The 18,794-nt window shown below is 37.2% G+C and overlaps 2 protein-coding genes across 2 annotated transcripts; both read right to left on the bottom strand.

Moving 5' to 3' along the window:
• Positions 1–8,741: 8,741 nt before the first annotated feature.
• Positions 8,742–10,163, bottom strand: LOC129924274 (uncharacterized). Its single transcript, XM_056018511.1, has 3 exons — positions 10,013–10,163; positions 9,201–9,682; positions 8,742–9,011 (listed from the first exon to the last, which is right to left on the bottom strand). The coding sequence occupies exons 1-3, from the start codon at positions 10,161–10,163 to the stop codon at positions 8,742–8,744; spliced, it is 903 nt and encodes a 300-aa protein (XP_055874486.1).
• Positions 10,164–15,274: 5,111 nt separating this feature from the next.
• LOC106068213 (uncharacterized) lies at positions 15,275–18,251 on the bottom strand. The gene is made up of 3 exons (XM_013227517.2): positions 18,150–18,251; positions 17,096–17,526; positions 15,275–15,783 (listed from the first exon to the last, which is right to left on the bottom strand). The coding sequence occupies exons 1-3, from the start codon at positions 18,184–18,186 to the stop codon at positions 15,766–15,768; spliced, it is 486 nt and encodes a 161-aa protein (XP_013082971.2). The 5' UTR covers positions 18,187–18,251; the 3' UTR covers positions 15,275–15,765.
• Positions 18,252–18,794: the final 543 nt, after the last annotated feature.

Here is an 18,794-nt window from a genome sequence, read left to right as displayed (position 1 = left end):
TGAAAGCATTGTGTTTCTTGAAGCTCATGTTGTTTTAGTGCAGGGGTTCTCAACCTGTGGAGCGACCCCCTTGGGGGTCGATTGACGATTTGCCAGGAGTCGCCCAAGACCATTGAAAAAAATGGATTGTTATTGTCTATTCTTCTATTGCTGTGTGTGTGTGCGGGGGGGGGGGTCGCGGCTTAGTGGGGGGATTGTAAAAAGGGGTAGCTGAGCTTAAAAGGTTGAGAACCGCTGTTTTAGTGGGTCCATTACAACGCCCATGTTATTCAAATAAAGTCTCTAAAAAAAACAATCAAAAGGAGACTCGTTCAATTATTCCTGACAGATGTTTTTATTTTATCATAAAATATGTACAAAGTATTGAAATCAGCTTGTGATGGACATAAAAAAAAGTTTAAAAACCCAGAAATGTATTGTCTATGTAATGAATTCACTGTTGTCCGTCGCCTCTTTTGTCAAGATGTGATCCAATGTTGTTTCACTCTTACTCGTCGAGATAAAGATTTTCTTTCGTATCTTTTGCTTCGGATTGTTTCGTATTTTGTAGTGCGTTCTGAAAAAAACAACAACTCACACGTTAGAAATGACTAAAATGAAAAAAAAAAGGCCATTAAAAGGAGTTTGTGTTACGCACAAACTTATAGGCGGCCCCTGTGTGCCAGTCCATTACGTTACACCCTTTTACAAATAAAGTTTATTTAACACTAACTGCCTTTAAAAGCTCGTTTAAAATATTTACACTCTGCGGTGTTCAAATCGACAAGTCCTCGAATATTATCTTCACGGGCTGGCTCTGGATGCCATCGTTATTAATCATGTTTCTTATCTTATCTTATCTTATCTTATCTTATTACAGACGAATGATTTGTATCTAAGGAATATAGACATTTAAATATTGATAATTTTTAGTCCGTTTACATCATTGATGGGAAATGCGCTTGGCTTGGCTACCTATGAATGGGGTTCGAGGTTCGACACCCGACTCGGGCAGAGTTGTGTTTACTGAGCGCCTAAAGGCAGCACGGAAAAACCTTCTCCTAGATACCCCCTCTCCCCCCCCCCCGCCCCCCCCCCCCCCCCCACTGGTCCGCAACTGAGATTGGACCAAAGCGCTCTGAGCATGCTATAAGCATGAAAGTAGCGCCATATAAAAGCCATAATTTATTTTATTTATTTATTGAAAATATTGAATAATTCGATATCATGCTTTTTTTAGGTCTTGCTAATTTCTGGTCCAACGGCTACTTCTTAAAGTGAAAAAGTTTTGTTTTTAAAATCAACCTTCCAAGTAATTTTAACAAAAGACTTCATGGGAGGTAGGACTTTAAAATAGGTCACTGGCTTCCTTATTGACAACTTTGGCTTCATTCATAGATTCTCATATTTAAAATAGCATCTATGCTCGCAATAGAAAATATTAAAGCTTTTTTTAAATTTTATTAATATAGCTTTTAAATACAATACTTATTCAAATGTTTTTTTTTTGTTTTGTTTTTTTAGAAAGGTTTTTGCATTTGCTTCAGTTTTGAGTATATAAAAGTAATTACCTACACAAATGTTAATTATGTCTATCCATACGGAAACCAGATTTAGATTTTAAGTGAAATAATTATTTGAAAACGATTTTAAAAAATTAAACTTCTTCCCTAGTACCGTTAGAGCATTGAATGGGTTGCCTGAACTTAACAGATTCAAGTCACCGATAAACTGGGCCGGCCATGCAAATAGCGGGGCCCAATTTAATGGATGCTTGCGAGGCCCCTCTTTTCATTCTTTAACGATAACAAATACGATAAAAATATACCATTTTTACAACTATTCACTAATAATAACAACAAACACGGGAGGCTATTAAGATATAGTAAGAGATATCACCATTTCACATACTTTTAACACATTTGTACAAACAGTTTTAGATTATTGCTAAGTTATGTAAGTTCTGTTATACTAACTGCTACATTCACAAAAAAATGGTTACTATTTTTTTCAAAGAGAAAAAATCAATTAAATATGCATATAAGTGGAAGATAATTTAAAACAACAATTAATAAGTAGTTTTTCATAATATTGCGTGAACTGCACTGGCCCACATACAAAAGGTACGTAACTAATGATTTTAAATTTTTGTTTTTTTACGAAATGTTTTATTTTTTTAATGAGGCTTTCAATAAGAGATTGACCCTATACAAAACATTTAGAATTATAAGATAATCATTATATGAAATCAGTTAGGCCAGGTTCACATCTAACTTCACCTTCTCTTTCACCTATCCCTTGGTCTGCTGGACGGTTCGGGCACCACACAAGATCTGTCAACCTTCTTTCTCCATTCTTCTCTGTCATTTGCCTTTGATAGAATTTCATTCTGATATTATTTCTGAAAATATTGAAACCTGCCTTTTTACCTGCCTGGGTGGACTACTTCGCGTGTGATATGGCGGACCCTTGTTTCCACTCCAACTGTCTTTGTAATTGTGTTAAAATTTAGTTTTGGAACAGGTTTATCATATTAAAATAATTTTGTAGCAGGCCTTTTTTTTGGGTGTGTGGGGGGGGGGGGGGAGTTGCTAAAGGATACAAACCAGAACCAGGAAATTCAGTAACCTTGAATATTGGATTCTCCACTTACCAGTAAGAATTTATCCGTCTTGTCTTTCAGTGCATCCTGATTATTCCACCAGGTGATTGTCTCCCGTGTATCTGGAATGTGTCCGAGCGTCAGCAGATAAAAAGATAAACCCTTCAACGTGCCAGAAGTGTCTCGGCGCCCATCGACGTGGAGTTGGTCACTTCCAACCCTGGCGCCCATACTTCGCTTGCCATTACCCGCACCTCCCCAGCCTGTAGACTTGGACCACTGACCAGAGGCCGGAATAACTAGTAGCAAAGATGACCACAGCGTAAAGTGGACAAAACGATTGGCCCTCATTACTGAAATATAACAAAGATAAAAAAAAAATACATGCTTTAAAATATAGCTTATATTTAAGTGAAATTGTATCAATTAGTTTGTAGAAAGAAGGGGGTACCTGGGTGATGTTTACCGGGATAGCTTTTTAACTCTTTCTCTCCGTTATTATTTAATACGTTCTGATGGAATCAACGTTTGTATCGTCAGTTAGGAGAGAAAGAGTTAAATGTATTTTAGTGAAGAGACTATGAAAATAGAAGGTTTCATAGCCATCTATTGTTAGTTTCCAACTTTAAGCTACAAAGTAGAAAGAGGACTAACTCAATTTATACCGCCACAATAGTCAAGTACAATTTCTTTCCCTTGTTCGATATCAAACAAAATAATTAATTACCAATAATTTATTTACTAATTGATTAATTTGTTTTATTGATTCTTATTTTGTCAGGTACAAGAAAATGTTTTGCAACGTTTCAACGTGAATCGAGGATAAGTGTGGGAGAAATAACGTGTTCTAACTTTTTACCAGACAGACAAACAGACAGACAGACGGACAGAGTGAGTTGATATAAGCTTTGTACTAAAATAGCAATAATAATCAACTTTGTTACCCTTTAACGAAGCTCATCCCTGGCAGTGCTAGAGATTAAAAATCAATTATTTAAAATCACCGCCCAATCACTGCAATATGTCTTAATATTGCAAGCTTTATCTCACCAGTTTCTAAATAAAACAAAATTGATTAATTACTTTTAATTCATTAATTAACTGGTTAATTTTTGCTATTGATTCATGTGTTGTCTTTGACTATGAATAATTGGGAAAACTGTCAATTTTATCCGAGAATGGAGAGTGGAAGAAAAAAAGTGAAGAAGAATACTCCAAGACAGACAGACGGACTGACAGAGTAAATTAATATAAGCTGGGCCAAAATAAAAAAAACTTAACTGAAAAAAAAACAGAAGTTTCTATCCCCATGAATAAATTGTCATAGCTGTTTCAATATAAACAATGTATCAATGTTTAAAGTTCTCCTATTGCAGACTTGTGTAACACTGTTGAAGATATGAATTCTCTAAGCGCATTGTGATGTCATAGTTCAGTTTCAAATAATTAAAAAAAAATGTTTTTAAAATTTAAAATTCAAGTTACATTTTATTAATGCATGTCATGTCAATGTGACATAATACGAACAATGTCAAATCGCCAATAGATTCAATTTTACGTCATGTAAGTATCAACCATAGGTGAATGCTAGACACACCAAAGGCAAAGAGCTCATGTAATTAAACACAGTTAGACAGAAGTCAGGATACACTTTGACCAAGTCTCGAAAAAAACAAAAAAACTAACTGTCAATATCAATAACGAATATTCATTACATTGTGGGAAGCGTGGCCGAGAGGCTAAGTACGCTTGAACTTGGCTTGTCTTGGTTACCTAGAAAGGGGCTAAAAGTTCGACACCCGACTCGGGCAGAGTTGTGTTTACTGAGCGCCTAAAGGCAGCACGGAAAACCAACTCCTAGATACCCCCTTCCCCCCCCCCCCCCCCCCCACTGGTCCACAAATGAGATTGGACCAAAAGCGCCCTGAGCATGCTATAAGCATGAAAGTATCGCTATATAAAAGCTATAATGAAAGAAAGCATTTTCAACATCAACAGTTTTATCATTTGAGGCTCAACTTACATGGGGACCTTCTGACCATTGTCAAAAATGCCTCTTAAGTCCATATCATGTGATTATCGGGTATCACCCCATAGACATATATATATATATATGTCTATGGTATCCCCAAAAACATTTCTGCAGCGAACAGTACCAGGTAAAAGAAGGAGTGTGGCAGACAAGAGGGTTCGATGTTAGGAAATCTTTAAGGAATACACGAGTTTGTCAATGAAAAACGCAAGCTCTGGCAAAAGACAGAGAGAAATGGAGAGAGATGGTCGACAGATCCTGTGTTGCGCCACAACCAGGGCCGGCCTTATATGATTTGAGGCCATGGGCAAAGTGAATTTGATGGCCCCCAAATAACATAGAAAACAAAATAGAGAAAATAAAAGTACGCAATTTATTTAAAATCTTGTGACTATAACAATAACATTGGGCACAAGTCTCGCTATTTCTTCTCTAAAAAAATCATCACATAACAAATAATTGACCCCACATTCGGAAGCACTAGGCTGGCCCTACCCCCAAAAAACAAGAGACAGCTGAAAGTAAACGTGTTTGTCCAGACAGCATAGACACCTTAACATGACATACATATCCTAACGAGACACCTTAACATGACATACATATCCTAACGAGACACCTTAACATGACATACATATCCTAACGAGAAACCTAAACATGACATACATATCCTAACGAGACACCTTAACATGACATACATATCCTAACGAGACACCTTAACATGACACACATATCCTAACGAGACACCTTAACATGACACACATATCCTAACGAGACACCTTAACATGACACACATATCCTAACGAGACACCTTAACATGACACACATATCCTAACGAGACACCTTAACATGACACACATATCCTAACGAGACACCTTAACATGACACACATATCCTAACGAGACACCTTAACATGACACACATATCCTAACGAGACACCTTAACATGACATACATATCCTAACGAGACACCTTAACATGACACACATATCCTAACGAGACACCTTAACATGACACACATATCCTATCGAGACATCCTAACATAACAGAAATTCTAACGTGACATACACCCTAACGTGACAAAGATATTTTAGCGTGACATATATGCCCTAACGTGACATAGATATCCTAACATGACGTAGATCTCTTAACGTGACAAATATATTCTAACGTGACATAATAACCTAACTTGATATATATATATATATATATATTGACATGCAGTAGCTTTGAAATACAATAATAAAATGTAAACTCCTTTACTAGGCAATAACAAAATGAATTTCAACATTTGACTAGAATACTATCGTTAGTAAAATCATTAGATTTACAGTCACCCAGGAGACTTATTAGTAGAGTAGCAGTAATACATGTAGATATTATATAGTCGTTACAGAAAGTATAGGTATATAAGTTAATATCTCAAGGACGAACGGTATATATATAAATCGAAAGTGAGGCCATCGTCTGATTGTCTGTTGCTATGGCCATGTAGTTGTGCGTATGGTAAACAAATTTTGGATAATCTATTGGCATCTTAACCTCAAGGGGAAGTATTTGTGAATATTAATGTACTAATGAAATACTCCTTGCAAATTGATATATTTTTATGTTTCCTTAAAACAGTAAACCACAACTTCTTATCCTCTTATCTTATCTTATCTTATATAATACAGACGTTACTTCAAAAAAGAAGATGATTACGTCCTACGCGTCATGCATTTAGTCATGCATATTAACCAATGACTTAAATTCTGTCAAGTCACTGGTTTTCCTGGCTAGCTCAGGCAACCCATTCCATGCTCTAATAGCACTAGGGAAGAAGGAGTATTTGTACAAATTTGTCCTAGCATATGGGACGAGGAATGTGCCTTTATCTTTGTGTCTTTCAGAGTATTTTATTAGATTTTGTTTTTGTATTTGAAGATTATGGTTCAGTGCTTTATGTATAATTGCTACTTTACTTTTAAGTCTTCTATCCTGAAAGCTTTCTAAATTTAGTGATTTTACTAATGGTGTTACTCTAGTCAAATGTGAATATTCGTTTGTTATGAATCTCATTGCTCTAGTTTGTGTCTGTTCCAGTTTCTTAATGTTTTCTTGAGTTGAGGGGTCCCAAACGGAGGATGCATATTCTATTATTGGCCTAACCAAGGTTTAAATAACATTTTAGTTTTATGTTCTTATTTGATTTATAGAAAGTTCTTTTAATAAACCTTAATAACTTCTTCATCATCTCATCATCTGTCCATTAACTTTCGTCGTAGGGGTGCTGTGACAGTTCGAGTAACAAAACTCCTTCACATTTCCCAATGTCAGAAGATGTTCTTAGTAGGATATCAAGAGAGAGGCCAGTCCATTCTTTTAGATTGTCCAGCCAGCTTTTCTTTGGACGACCCTTTCTTCGTGCTCCCTCCACTGGACCTTGAAGGATGACTTAAGACATTGAGTCATGACTTACAATTAGACCAAAACAGCTCAGCTTTCGTCTCTTCACGGTATTGAGAAGTTTTTCCTTTTCGCCAGCCATAGTGTTGACTTGTACAAGTACTTATTCATTTGTTTTCATTTCCTGCTATCTGATACCCAGCAGTCTTCTGGAGCATTTACTCTCAAAGGCTTGAATGCTTCTTTCAGCCTCAGTGGTCAGTGTCCAACTTTCACAACCATATATGAGTAGAGACTTAGAGACCACTAAATTAGAATACAGTTTTAATTTTGTCTGGGAGCAGATGTTTCTTTTCCAGATTTTCCAGTTTTCTCATGGTTGCGGGCGCCAAGCTTTATTATTTTTTCTCTCTTTTATTGATCCTCCATCTTTCGCTATGTTTAACCCTAGGTATTTAAATATCTTTACATATGTCACACGACTAAATCAATATACATAATCGATTCATGGCGCCAAAAAAGGTCAGGTAACTCTGTTTCCTTATTTGTACGATTCAGCTCACATTTTGACTCACATATTTTGTCACCTACCCCAGACTTGCCAAACAATGATTTGAAATGTCGGCGGACGCCATTTGCTCCTGACTTGTTAGGGAACATATCAGGGTCGGACTGGGTGTCAAAATCGGCCCGGGCATCTCTATTTCGTCCGGCCCATAAATTGTATATTAGATGATGGACATCCAATTCTAGGTCAATTGTCCTCAAAATCATTCTGTCGAGTTTGATAATGTATCGATAGCTGTACACATGCATACAGTGACTATAAATACTTCACTCAGAGGGCCTCTTTTGTAAGAGAATACTAGAAAACCTTCCACAATTGAATACTTGCCCTAGTGACATCTATGCGGCCCTTATCTTATAAAACAGACGTGATTTAAAAAAAAAAAGATGATTACTGTTGTTCTACCGGCCCATTTAGGTACCGGCCCACCGGGCATTTGCCCGAATGCCAATATAGCCAGTCCGCCCCTGGAAAATATCATAAATGCATTATGGACGACTAGGGGATGGGAGCGGGCTGGGTAAGAACCAGGGACCACCGAAGCGACCGAACGACAGTCCAGATTGAATACTTAAGTCCAGGCAGGCATCCATAATTATTTTGATGGTCACGAAGATTAACTACATTTAGCGCTATGTCTACAAATGAAGCGAGTACAATTCAATTCAGACCACATTTATCCTTCTATTGGCTATGTGAAATTTAGCAGACGACGCCAACCACGGCTTACTACGGACACCATAGCACTTTTTCTAAATGTAATCAAAGGGAAGCAACTGCAGAAGACATTAACGCAGAAGTAAATAAACTGTGTTTATATTTCATGAGTAATTCCCCTTCTTGGATTGGTCTTCATTATAGCTTGTGTCGTACTTAAAAAATAAAAAAAAAAACATGTTACATTCAAAGCTTTACTACACTGAATGACAAACAACTACACACGTAGTAGAGTTCACAACACGGAATAAGGTCAGTACACAGTCTAACAAATGTAAATAAACTCTAGGGGCGACAATCAGTGATAGACAGATTCACGACATTCCCCCCACGTTTAAATTGTATGCATATAACACAACCACGGGTAGTCAAAGCAAAATACAAAGATGAATAAAACATAAACATCTAAACACATCTGCAATACTAGTTAAAAGCAAACTGTTTATCAAACACAGTCTGTTAAACCCTGTAGTTGGGTTTTGATTTTCCTTCTCTTACGTTGTATAGGCAGGTTGGCTTGGTAATATCAGTGCTATCAATATCAGTACTATCAGTATCAGTACTATCAGTATCAGTACTATCAGAATCAGTACTATCAGTAACAGTACTATCAGTATCAGTACTTTCAGTATCAGTACTATCAGTAACAGTACTATCAGTATCAGTACTATCAGTATCAGTACTATCAGTATCAGTACTATCAGTGTCAGTACTATCAGTATCAGTAGCCTACTATCAGTATCAGTACTATCAGTATCAGTACTATCAGTATCAGTACTATCAGCAACAGTACTATCAGTATCAGTACTATCAGTATCAGTACTATCAGTGTCAGTACTATCAGTATCAGTAGCCTACTATCAGTATCAGTACTATCAGTATCAGTACTATCAGTATCAGTACTATCAGTATCAGTACTATCAGTGTCAGTACTATCAGTATCAGTAGCCTACTATCAGTATCAGTACTATCAGTATCAGTACTATCAGTATCAGTACTATCAGCAACAGTACTATCAGTATCAGTACTATCAGTATCAGTACTATCAGTAACAGTACTATCAGTATCAGTACTATCAGTAACAGTACTATCAGTATCAGTACTATCAGTATCAGTACTATCAGTATCAGTACTATCAGCAACAGTACTATCAGTATCAGTACTATCAGTATCAGTACTATCAGTATCAGTGCTATCAGCATCAGTGCCAACAACGTTACTTGGCGACTCAATGGTCGGGGCTTCAACCGGGTCCACTTCCCCCGATAAGAATGACTTGGTTGTTTGGTTAGCAGGAGGTTTCAGAGTAGAGTTCTCTGCGTTGTTTTCTCTTTGGCTTTGAAGTGAGGATGTCGCATTCCCATAAGAACCGTCTCTCGGCACAAGGGGTCTCACATTTTCTGTGAAACAAGTCTTTTTCTTTGGGCGCCAACAATCTTAAAGACACTGTTTCTTCTCGGCCTGTAGGTGTTCTGTGATAAGAGCATATTGAGGGTTGCTGTTCACAAGCTCTACCTCTTCTGTTAAAGGGTCATACGTAGAGGATCTATTATTTCTCTTTAACAACACGGGACCAGGCGATGTTAACCACGTTGGTAGGGATGTTCCAGAAGTACTTCTGCGATAGAATCCTAAGAGTCTCTCGTGTGGAGTTTTATTCGTCGCCGTACACAGAAGTGACCGAATTGAGTGCAACGCGTCTTGCAATACTAGTTCCCACTGAGACGTACTCAAGTCCTGGGAGTGTAAAGCTAAGGTTATAGCTTTCCAAAGACTACTGTTCAGTTTCTCTATTTGACCGTTTCCTCTAGGATCATAAGCCGTGTTCCTGCTCGTAGCAACTCCTCTTTCGTTAAGATACTTCTGTACTTCAGCAGACATAACAGAAGTACCTCTGTCGGTACATTTACGAATTAATACTGAACTATTTCTACATAGCCATATTTCTAGTTATAAACTGTGAATATTCATTTAGTGTAGGTGAATCTATGAAATATATATATCGTGTAAAAGAATATATTACTATCTATTACGAAACACAGTCCGTCCATTGCCCTTTATATACAACACTTGTCTAAACGTACACGCTACCAAAATCGAAAAGTTTTTTGTCTTACTGATTTATGTAGCAAGTATAAAAGTTGCAAAGTTCAGCTCTCACATGAATTGTTTTAGGGCATTTGTGCCCTTAGGGCATCACGAATTTTTTTTTTACCATTATTCATCTAATCTGCGCCCTATCTTCAATTACTAGCTCCTCTGACTCCAAGCTTTCTTTATTTCATGAAATATTTCAGGTGCCTAATTAGGCTGGACTCAATGACAATTTTAGTATTTGAGAAAAATAACCTTAGTTATTACTAGGATTCGAAATCATATTCTTCAGTTCTTACTTAGCGTTCTAGCACTCGGCCACCAGGTAACGCCAATATCATATCTAAATAAAAAAAAAGATGATTGGTCCTTTTTTTTTTTACAATGTTTATGTTAACTTACGCTGTCTGTCTATCTGTCTGTCTGTCTGTCCGCTAAAAAGTTTGTAACTTTTATTTCACCTACACCAATTCTCGGATCAAGCTGAAATTTTGTAAAATTATTCATTGGCATAGACAACACATGAATCAATATAATAATTTAACTAATTACTCAATTAATTACTGGCAATCAATTATTAGGTTTGATACCAACAAATCAAAGATACGGGTAAATTTGTATAGTTTCATCCCCTTAGATAAGTGAACACGTTATTTCTCCATACCTATTGTTGAAGTTTTAAACATTAATGTATTGTACCTAACAAAAAAGAAACCATTATAAAATTAACTACTTGGTCAATCAATTAATGGTAATTAATTATTTTGCTACATATCGAATAAGGGAGACATAACTCTATATTATTGAGCGATACAGTTGTAATTGGGGAGTTCTTTCCCTTAGATAAGCTTTGTTAAAAAAAAAGATTGTTTATAATTTTTCGTTTTTGATATATGTTCATCTTTGTTATTTTATTGCAGAAAAAAATTGAAACTGAAGATTAACTATTATGTTTAATTTTATTGCGTTACAAAGAACTAGAAAGCCTAAAAGTTATTTTTTTAAAAAACATTTTAATGTGTATAAAATGTTTGTTTGTTTGTTCAATGTTTTACATGTTTCGGATGTTCCTTCAGAGTTGAAGATAATTACTTCCTAGTCCAAACCTCCCGCAGGACGACGGGGGATGGGAGCGGGCAGGGTTTGAACCCTGGACCATCGATAAATCTGAACGACAGTCCAGCGCGCAAACCGCACGACCAGGCAGCCATCCTATAATATCAAACAATTCTTATCCATTGTTTCTTCATCCACTGCAGTATAAAGTATCCCACAAATCATAAAACTATTAGCGTCAATTAAAAAAATTTTAGAATCAACAATTCAGTAGCTCTAGTTCAAAAAATTATTAAAAAAAAAAAAAAGAATTGAAGGTGTTGAAAACGTCCAATCCAATTAGTTGAGTGAGGGCCGGTCCTAACAATTGCGGGGCCCTATGCGAAACTGATTACGCGGGGCCTAGTATGAATGGGAATAAGGATAATAATTGAAAATTAAGATTTTGTATTAGAAAATAAAATCGACTTTGAATTTTATTCATTCTTTACCAAGTACAAAATTGCCATCAAATTAACTTTACTTTACGAACCTTGCAACCTATGGCATATGTATATGCCAGTGACTATAAAAGTAAATAAAGTATTGGAACCTCCGATTAAGGTGAAAATCACCCGATTATTACATTTTATTACATGAAAGCTGACAAGCCTTTTGTCTTTAATCGTGCGTAGGATTGGCGTTTTCCGCAATGAATGACACCCACAAATGACAATTTTGTCTATTTTTCAGGAGATTTTAATAAATTCATGAGATTTCCAGGAATTTTTCGTATATATTTTGCAATTTAATAATTATACATAGAATTAGCGCGGGCCCCACTGCGACCGCATAGGTTGCAGTGGCCTAAGACCGGCCCTGAGTTGAGTGTAGAGTCTAAACATTAGAGCTTACCTACCTGTGACGTACGTCGCGTAGCTCCTAAAGCAAGAATGGACAGCTCAGGCCAAAGACCTGGCTTCTTTTATTCAGATTCTGCGTCTGCTCAGCCCAGAGAGAATGCACGCGCTGTCAAAGAAGAACTATTTCCAGAGACAAAGAATGCATTGTCTACATGTCAGCTCATCGTTTATTCATATCACGTGACCTGGACTTCAGTAACTGTGTCAACTATTTGTAAAAGTCATCAGATACTTCACATGACACCATCAAAGTCAACAAAGACCAAACAAGTCTTGAATTGTTGTTTGTCTGTAAGTTTCAATGTTTTCACTGGCATTAAAAAGAAAATGGACGACAATTGTGTGGGCTGAAGAAGCTAAAAGAAAACAAAAATTGTGTAAATAAGAATGGTCATTCATTGTGATGGAAAGAAACGTGTTTGAATTTCTAGAGAAGCCGTGAAGTCAGGGATGAAATGCCACACCATCATAGCCGCAGCCGTGATTGTTCTAGAAACGTGTCATTTGTGATGTCAGCGACTGCAAAAACAGTTGTTGGTTTTTTCGTTGGTCATCCTTCCAAGGCTAAGAAAGCTTCATTTTATCCCAAAAGGTTAGGAACTTGTTTTAATTGTTTTTTTTTTCTAGAACTTCCAAGATTTCATGTAGCAGGCATGCCTAAACTCCGGCCTGAGGACAGTTTCCGGACCATATTGTTGTGCTAACCACAAACGAACCTTTCGCTCACAGTGCATGCTGGGATCTATTTTCCAATATTTGTTGTTTGTTTTTGATGATGAGATCTGTGACAAAGTATTGAAACTAAATTGAAAACAACACCCAAAGACTGGTCTAGACTGCGGAAAGGATGGCTTTCTGATTGTGTGGTATACACTCTGGAATGGCGTTTGGTTATCAAGATGGTCTCGGGTTCGAATCCCTCAGATTCCGCAAAAAAAAATCCCGAAAACAACACCCAAAGACTGGTCTAGACTTCGAAAGATGGCGGTCTGGTTGTGTAGTATACGTTCAGGACTGACGTTCAGTGGCAACGAAGGTCCAGGGTTCGAATCCTGCATAGTGCTGTCCCCCCCCCCCCCCTCCTGTCGTCTTGTGAGAGGTTTTGTATAGGATATAATTATCTTCAGAATCTGAAGATGGACTTCAGAATCATGTAGAACATTTTTAAACAAGACTCACATCGACTATCAGCATGCAACGTTACTATCTGCCTTTGATGTGGTCAAATGTACAAGTTAAAATATGTAGAACAGAGCTCGGACTTCGTAGTCACGCACATTGAAACACTCCTTCTTAAATCTTCAGACTCGAAGACAAAACTGCTGGACATTCTTGTGTTAAATGTTTTCGGAAATAATTTTGCTTTTTGTTTTCCCCACACAGAATTCCGGCCCTGAAAGATGACCTATATCAGTGTTGTCACCCTCAATTCTCTCCCCCGTCCCCCCTCCCCCCAGTTGAGTGAACAAAAACAACTGCGTTTCAGGAAGAAATCCGGCAGCAGAGCTACTAGCTACTAACCCTAACCTAGAGCTACTATAAACTAACAGACTTTTAAAGTAATCGAAAAACAAAATTCTAACGAATACAAACTTTATCTCAGGCAAATAAATGTTTTCTCACTTTGTATAGCTTCGACTACTTAGTACTGTAACTAAAAAAATAGCTGTAGATATTGAACACACAATACTATCTACTCGCAACTGTCTACAACTGGCAAGTAAAGAGGTGCTTTCCAACCCTCGAGATTTCTGCATAATAAGCCGCCCAGGTTCACTTCCCTTAAACTTTAAACACAAGACCTTTGTGGGTCGGACTTTTATGTAGCACCAGGAAGACAGTGTCTACAACATCAGCAACATCTATGACATCTATGACATCAGTATCTATATCCTCTACAGCTTGTATTGTAACAGCCTCCTTATTATAGCATCTACATCAACAACATATAACATCTATAACATTTATATATAACATCTATAACATCTATACCATCTATAACATCTATACCATCTATAACATCTATAACATTTATTTATAACATCTATAACATCTATAAAATTCATAACATCTATAACATCTATACCATCTATAACATCTATAACATCTATGATCAACAACATCTATAACAAACATGTGCAGATATTAAGGTCCACGGTCCAAATAGCTTTAGTTTGAACTATGCAGTTTATAGTTTATATGCAGTTAATAGTTTATATGCAGTTTTTAGTTTATATGCAGTTTTTAGTTTATATGCAGTTTTTAGTTTATATGCAGTTTTTAGTTTATATGCAGTTGATAGTTTCATCACAGTTCTGACGTCATCACAGGAAAATGTAAGATTTTTAGTCTTTACGTAGTGCCATAGTCGGGTAACGCCCGGGTGGCAAAGACTAGTGTGCAGCAATTTAAGGTCATTGCGAGTAATGGCAGATTCTGGTAAATGTATCAGCTACAGTGTTCTGTTTGCCAGGGCGATAGATGACGTCATAGTGGAAACACGAGAGTTCTAGTTTCCACCTCTGGATTTTTTTCATTTTTAATTTTTTCATTTGTTTGACCTGTCATACATGAAAGAGACGGATCGCTGATCCGTAACAAGTGTGAACGCTTTACCAACTAAGAAATGTTTCCATTTTCTCAACAACTCAACAATGGCATATGCTTCTTTCTCAGCTGAAGAATGTTTTCTTTCACTTTTTGTTAATGGGCGAGAGAAGAAAAAGCAACGGGCCGGCCATCTTGGTTGAGGGTAGCGGCACAGTTTTGATTCAGTGTATAAAGATTGTTATGAACATATTGATAACAGAGTTGAAAACCATGCCCGCTTAGTATGGCTTTAATACAGTGAATGACTACACAGCACACATTTCGTCAACACATTCTTACGGACGAGTTACAAGCACATGTAAACATAAGAACGACAACCCATACAGCATATAATTTTCATAAAAGATTTATTCACTTTATAAATAGGTTCATAGATTTATTCAGCAGAAAAAAAAATTCTATAATTTTTTTTTACAAGTATAAACAAAACATTGGGCACCAATAATGAAACGGAGAACACCTTTTCTTAAGTCAATTTGCTAAAAATAGAACAGTGGCGCTGCAATAGAAATCGAAAATGTGAAGCGATTACATATATAAAATATTAAATAATGGAAGAAAGACTAAATAAAAAGTTGAACACATATTTTGTTTGAAACAAATATTTTATAAGTACGTTGCGTTAATACGCAAACTTTTGTATGAATGTGTTTGGATACGTCTTTTTTTTTTTTTCCGAAGCCAAAATTTCAACCAGGACGTTTCTTACTTGGACCCAAATGTGTGAGATGAGGATAATTGGCAGACGTTCCCGAAGTTCCCCGGATGAACTCATAAAAGTTCCGAGGCTTCAGATGCTACGTGCATACTTGCTCAGTTTTCTATCTTTTTGATAAGTTCTGAAAAAAATATTTTCAAATCCACATATTAGAGAGAAACATAATCACAAGAGCACGTGATCACACGTTCATGTTAATACAAAGCAAAGCAAAAAAAAAACAAAACAAAACAAAGACTAATAAAAAGGAAAGAACTCCACATTTACATTCAAAATATCTCAATACTGTAAGATTTGTTTCCCTTTTATATAAAAAAAACAAATAAATTAATTGCCAAATAATGAGTAATGGTACACAGTTTAGACTTCATCCGAGAATGGGAAGTGGGAGAAGTTATATATACAGACGTGGGATTGAGCTAAAGAAAGCAAATCACCGATTCTCAGATCGCTGGTAAACAATCTCCAATCCTCCGTCGAGGAATCCAAAAATCCTAAAAATAAAGCTTTCTTAACACACTCACAAACGAACTCGGGTCATTTTCACCCAAACAGCGTTCCCGTGAATGTGTGAATTCTATTGTCTCACCCCTAATGTCTGAATCACGTGATTGTGTACTGACCATAGTCCGTGTCTTGACCTTTACTCTGTGTGCGGTTATTTCCGTCATTCACTGTCATAAAGCTGATCACATGTTTTTTTTTTTTGTGTTATATTTAAATACGATAAAAACATAATTTGCACTACCAGAATCATACAAAAAAAAAAAGGTTAGTTAAGGGGGGGGGGGGAGGGTGACCATGCTGTGCTATATATATATATATATATATATATAAAGGATGGCTGCCTGGTCGTGCGGTTTGCGCGCTGGACTGTCGTTCAGATTTATCGACGGTCGAGGGTTCAAACCCTGCCCGCTCCCATCCCCCGTCGTCCTGCGGGAGGTTTGGACTAGGAAGTAAACTATCTTCAACTCTGAAGGAACATCCGAAACATGTAAAACATTTTACAAACAAACATATATATATATATATATATATGGTACATATATAGTCTCTTCATGATTTAAGTAAATATACATATATATACATTTAGAGACAGGGTCCACGATGATCTGCTAACTATTGTAAAAATGAAACTCCATTTCCTTGATACAAGGTTTTCGGGGTTCGCAAAGACCTTCCTTCAGGGAACAGTACCAGGAAAGAGAAGAAGAGGCAGACAGAGACAGCGATGAAAAGACAGCATAACATTATAGTGGGACTGCCCTTATAAGTGGGATCATTCGTCCTATAGCATGCTCAATGCGTTAGGGTTCAACTTATATATAGATTTATGAGACATCTATCACTGGGTGAAGAAGTGTTTGTGCTACCTTTAGGTACTCAGCGCAATCAACTTAATTCGGGTTTCAGTCTCAATCCCTACTTACCGATAGGAATATTTTCGTGATGTCGCTTTCTACAGACTCATCATTCCGACTGGACATTTGGTCTTGCCCATCGAGGTGTCTGTCTTCGTGATTCCAACTGGACACTCTGTTTGGTCCATCGAGGTGTTGATCTTCGTCACTCCAACTGGACATTGGGTCTTGTCCATCTAGGTGTTTGTGATTCCAACTGGGCATTGGAATTTGCCGATCAAGGCGTTGGTCTTGTTTTAATAACTGAATGAAGAAGCCATAAAAATCAGGGCGCCCTATAATGCGGAACTCACTGCCGCTCCTGGCGTCCATACTCCTCTTGCCGATGCCACCGGGTCCCCAGCCTATACTCTTTGTAATCTGGCCAGCGGCCGGAGGTATGCTGAGTAAACACCAAGACCACAAGGTGGAGGGAAGAAGGAGCGGTATCAGCCTCATCACTGCAATGGAGACATACACATAGAAACCAAGAATGAGAAATAAATATTTGAAAATAATCTTTTAGTAGATTAATAATCTAAAAATTCCGCACTAAAAGTTAATCAGAGTGTGACGATTGTATTTGTAAATAGCACTTGATAGAATCTTGGGTGTAAGATATAACGAATTCTAGGTTTATTTATTATTATTTCATTGGTCTATTAGTTAAAGAAGAGTAACTTCCCTGGAGAGATTGATATTGTTGTCAGAGGCCTGAGATTTGAGACTAATCGTAGTGCAGTATAAGGCAGTTGCATAGCTTGTTGCATGTTTAATAGTTCAACATTTGATGGCGATAAGGAAAGAGAAAAGTCCCCTTTCAGACCTTGCGATCTTTAGGTCGGATGATGAAAATAAGTGAATCTTTTAGATTTGTATTAGAAAATAAATTTGTCATTGCATTTTATTCAGACTTTACTTACTAAGTTCAAAATCATGGTCTAATTAACTTAACTAGCTATCTACAGTAGATGGTAGTTCTCCAACAGAAAGCTGATCAACATTCAGATCGGGTTTTTAGATTTACTATCGACTATCAAAATGTAGCTTTTGTTATTTTTTGAGAGATGGAGATAACACTTACCTAAGGTATGGGTCCTACTTTGAGATAAGCCAAGCATCTCCAAGACAACAGAGGACAATGTAGGACATAGACATGGTTTGTTTTATATAGTTTTTCACCTCTGCCCACCTGAGATCAACTACACCCTGTCAAAAGGGAGACAACATTTGTAGACATTTTTAAAATTAAAGTCTTGTTTATTCATAACACTGCCGAGGATTAAAATAGCCGTGTCAAAATAAAGGTTCAAATCATCATTTACAAGATCAATAGGCAGGGGCGGACTTGCTATATGGGCATTCGGGCAAATGCCCTTGTGGGCCGATACCGAATTGGGCCGGTAGGGCCACCGAAATGGCCGCATGAATGCCAGTAAATTGTTTCGAGATTTATATTATGCTCTTAAAAGGCAACACTTTGAGCGATAGGTATTAAGGGAAGGGAGATGAGGGGGGATGACAAGTGACTTGCGCTGGAATTTGGATTAAAGTGAGGAGGATTTGCACAACACGTCGACCTCACTCTCTCGCCCCAAAACCCGTCCTTTTCCGGAAGCAAGATTTGGTCAAGACGTCCGGGGACAAGTTTGGGTGCAGTGGATGACCAGAGACTTTCTATGTGTCTTGTCCTGCTCTTGCGTACTCCACAGCACTGTGCTGGTACTTG

Source organism: Biomphalaria glabrata, chromosome 1 (assembly GCF_947242115.1).
Source record: "Biomphalaria glabrata chromosome 1, xgBioGlab47.1, whole genome shotgun sequence".
Lineage (NCBI taxonomy): Eukaryota > Metazoa > Mollusca > Gastropoda > Planorbidae > Biomphalaria > Biomphalaria glabrata.
The sequence above is the reverse complement of the archived record's forward strand: the minus strand, read 5'-3'. Positions and strand labels throughout refer to the sequence as shown.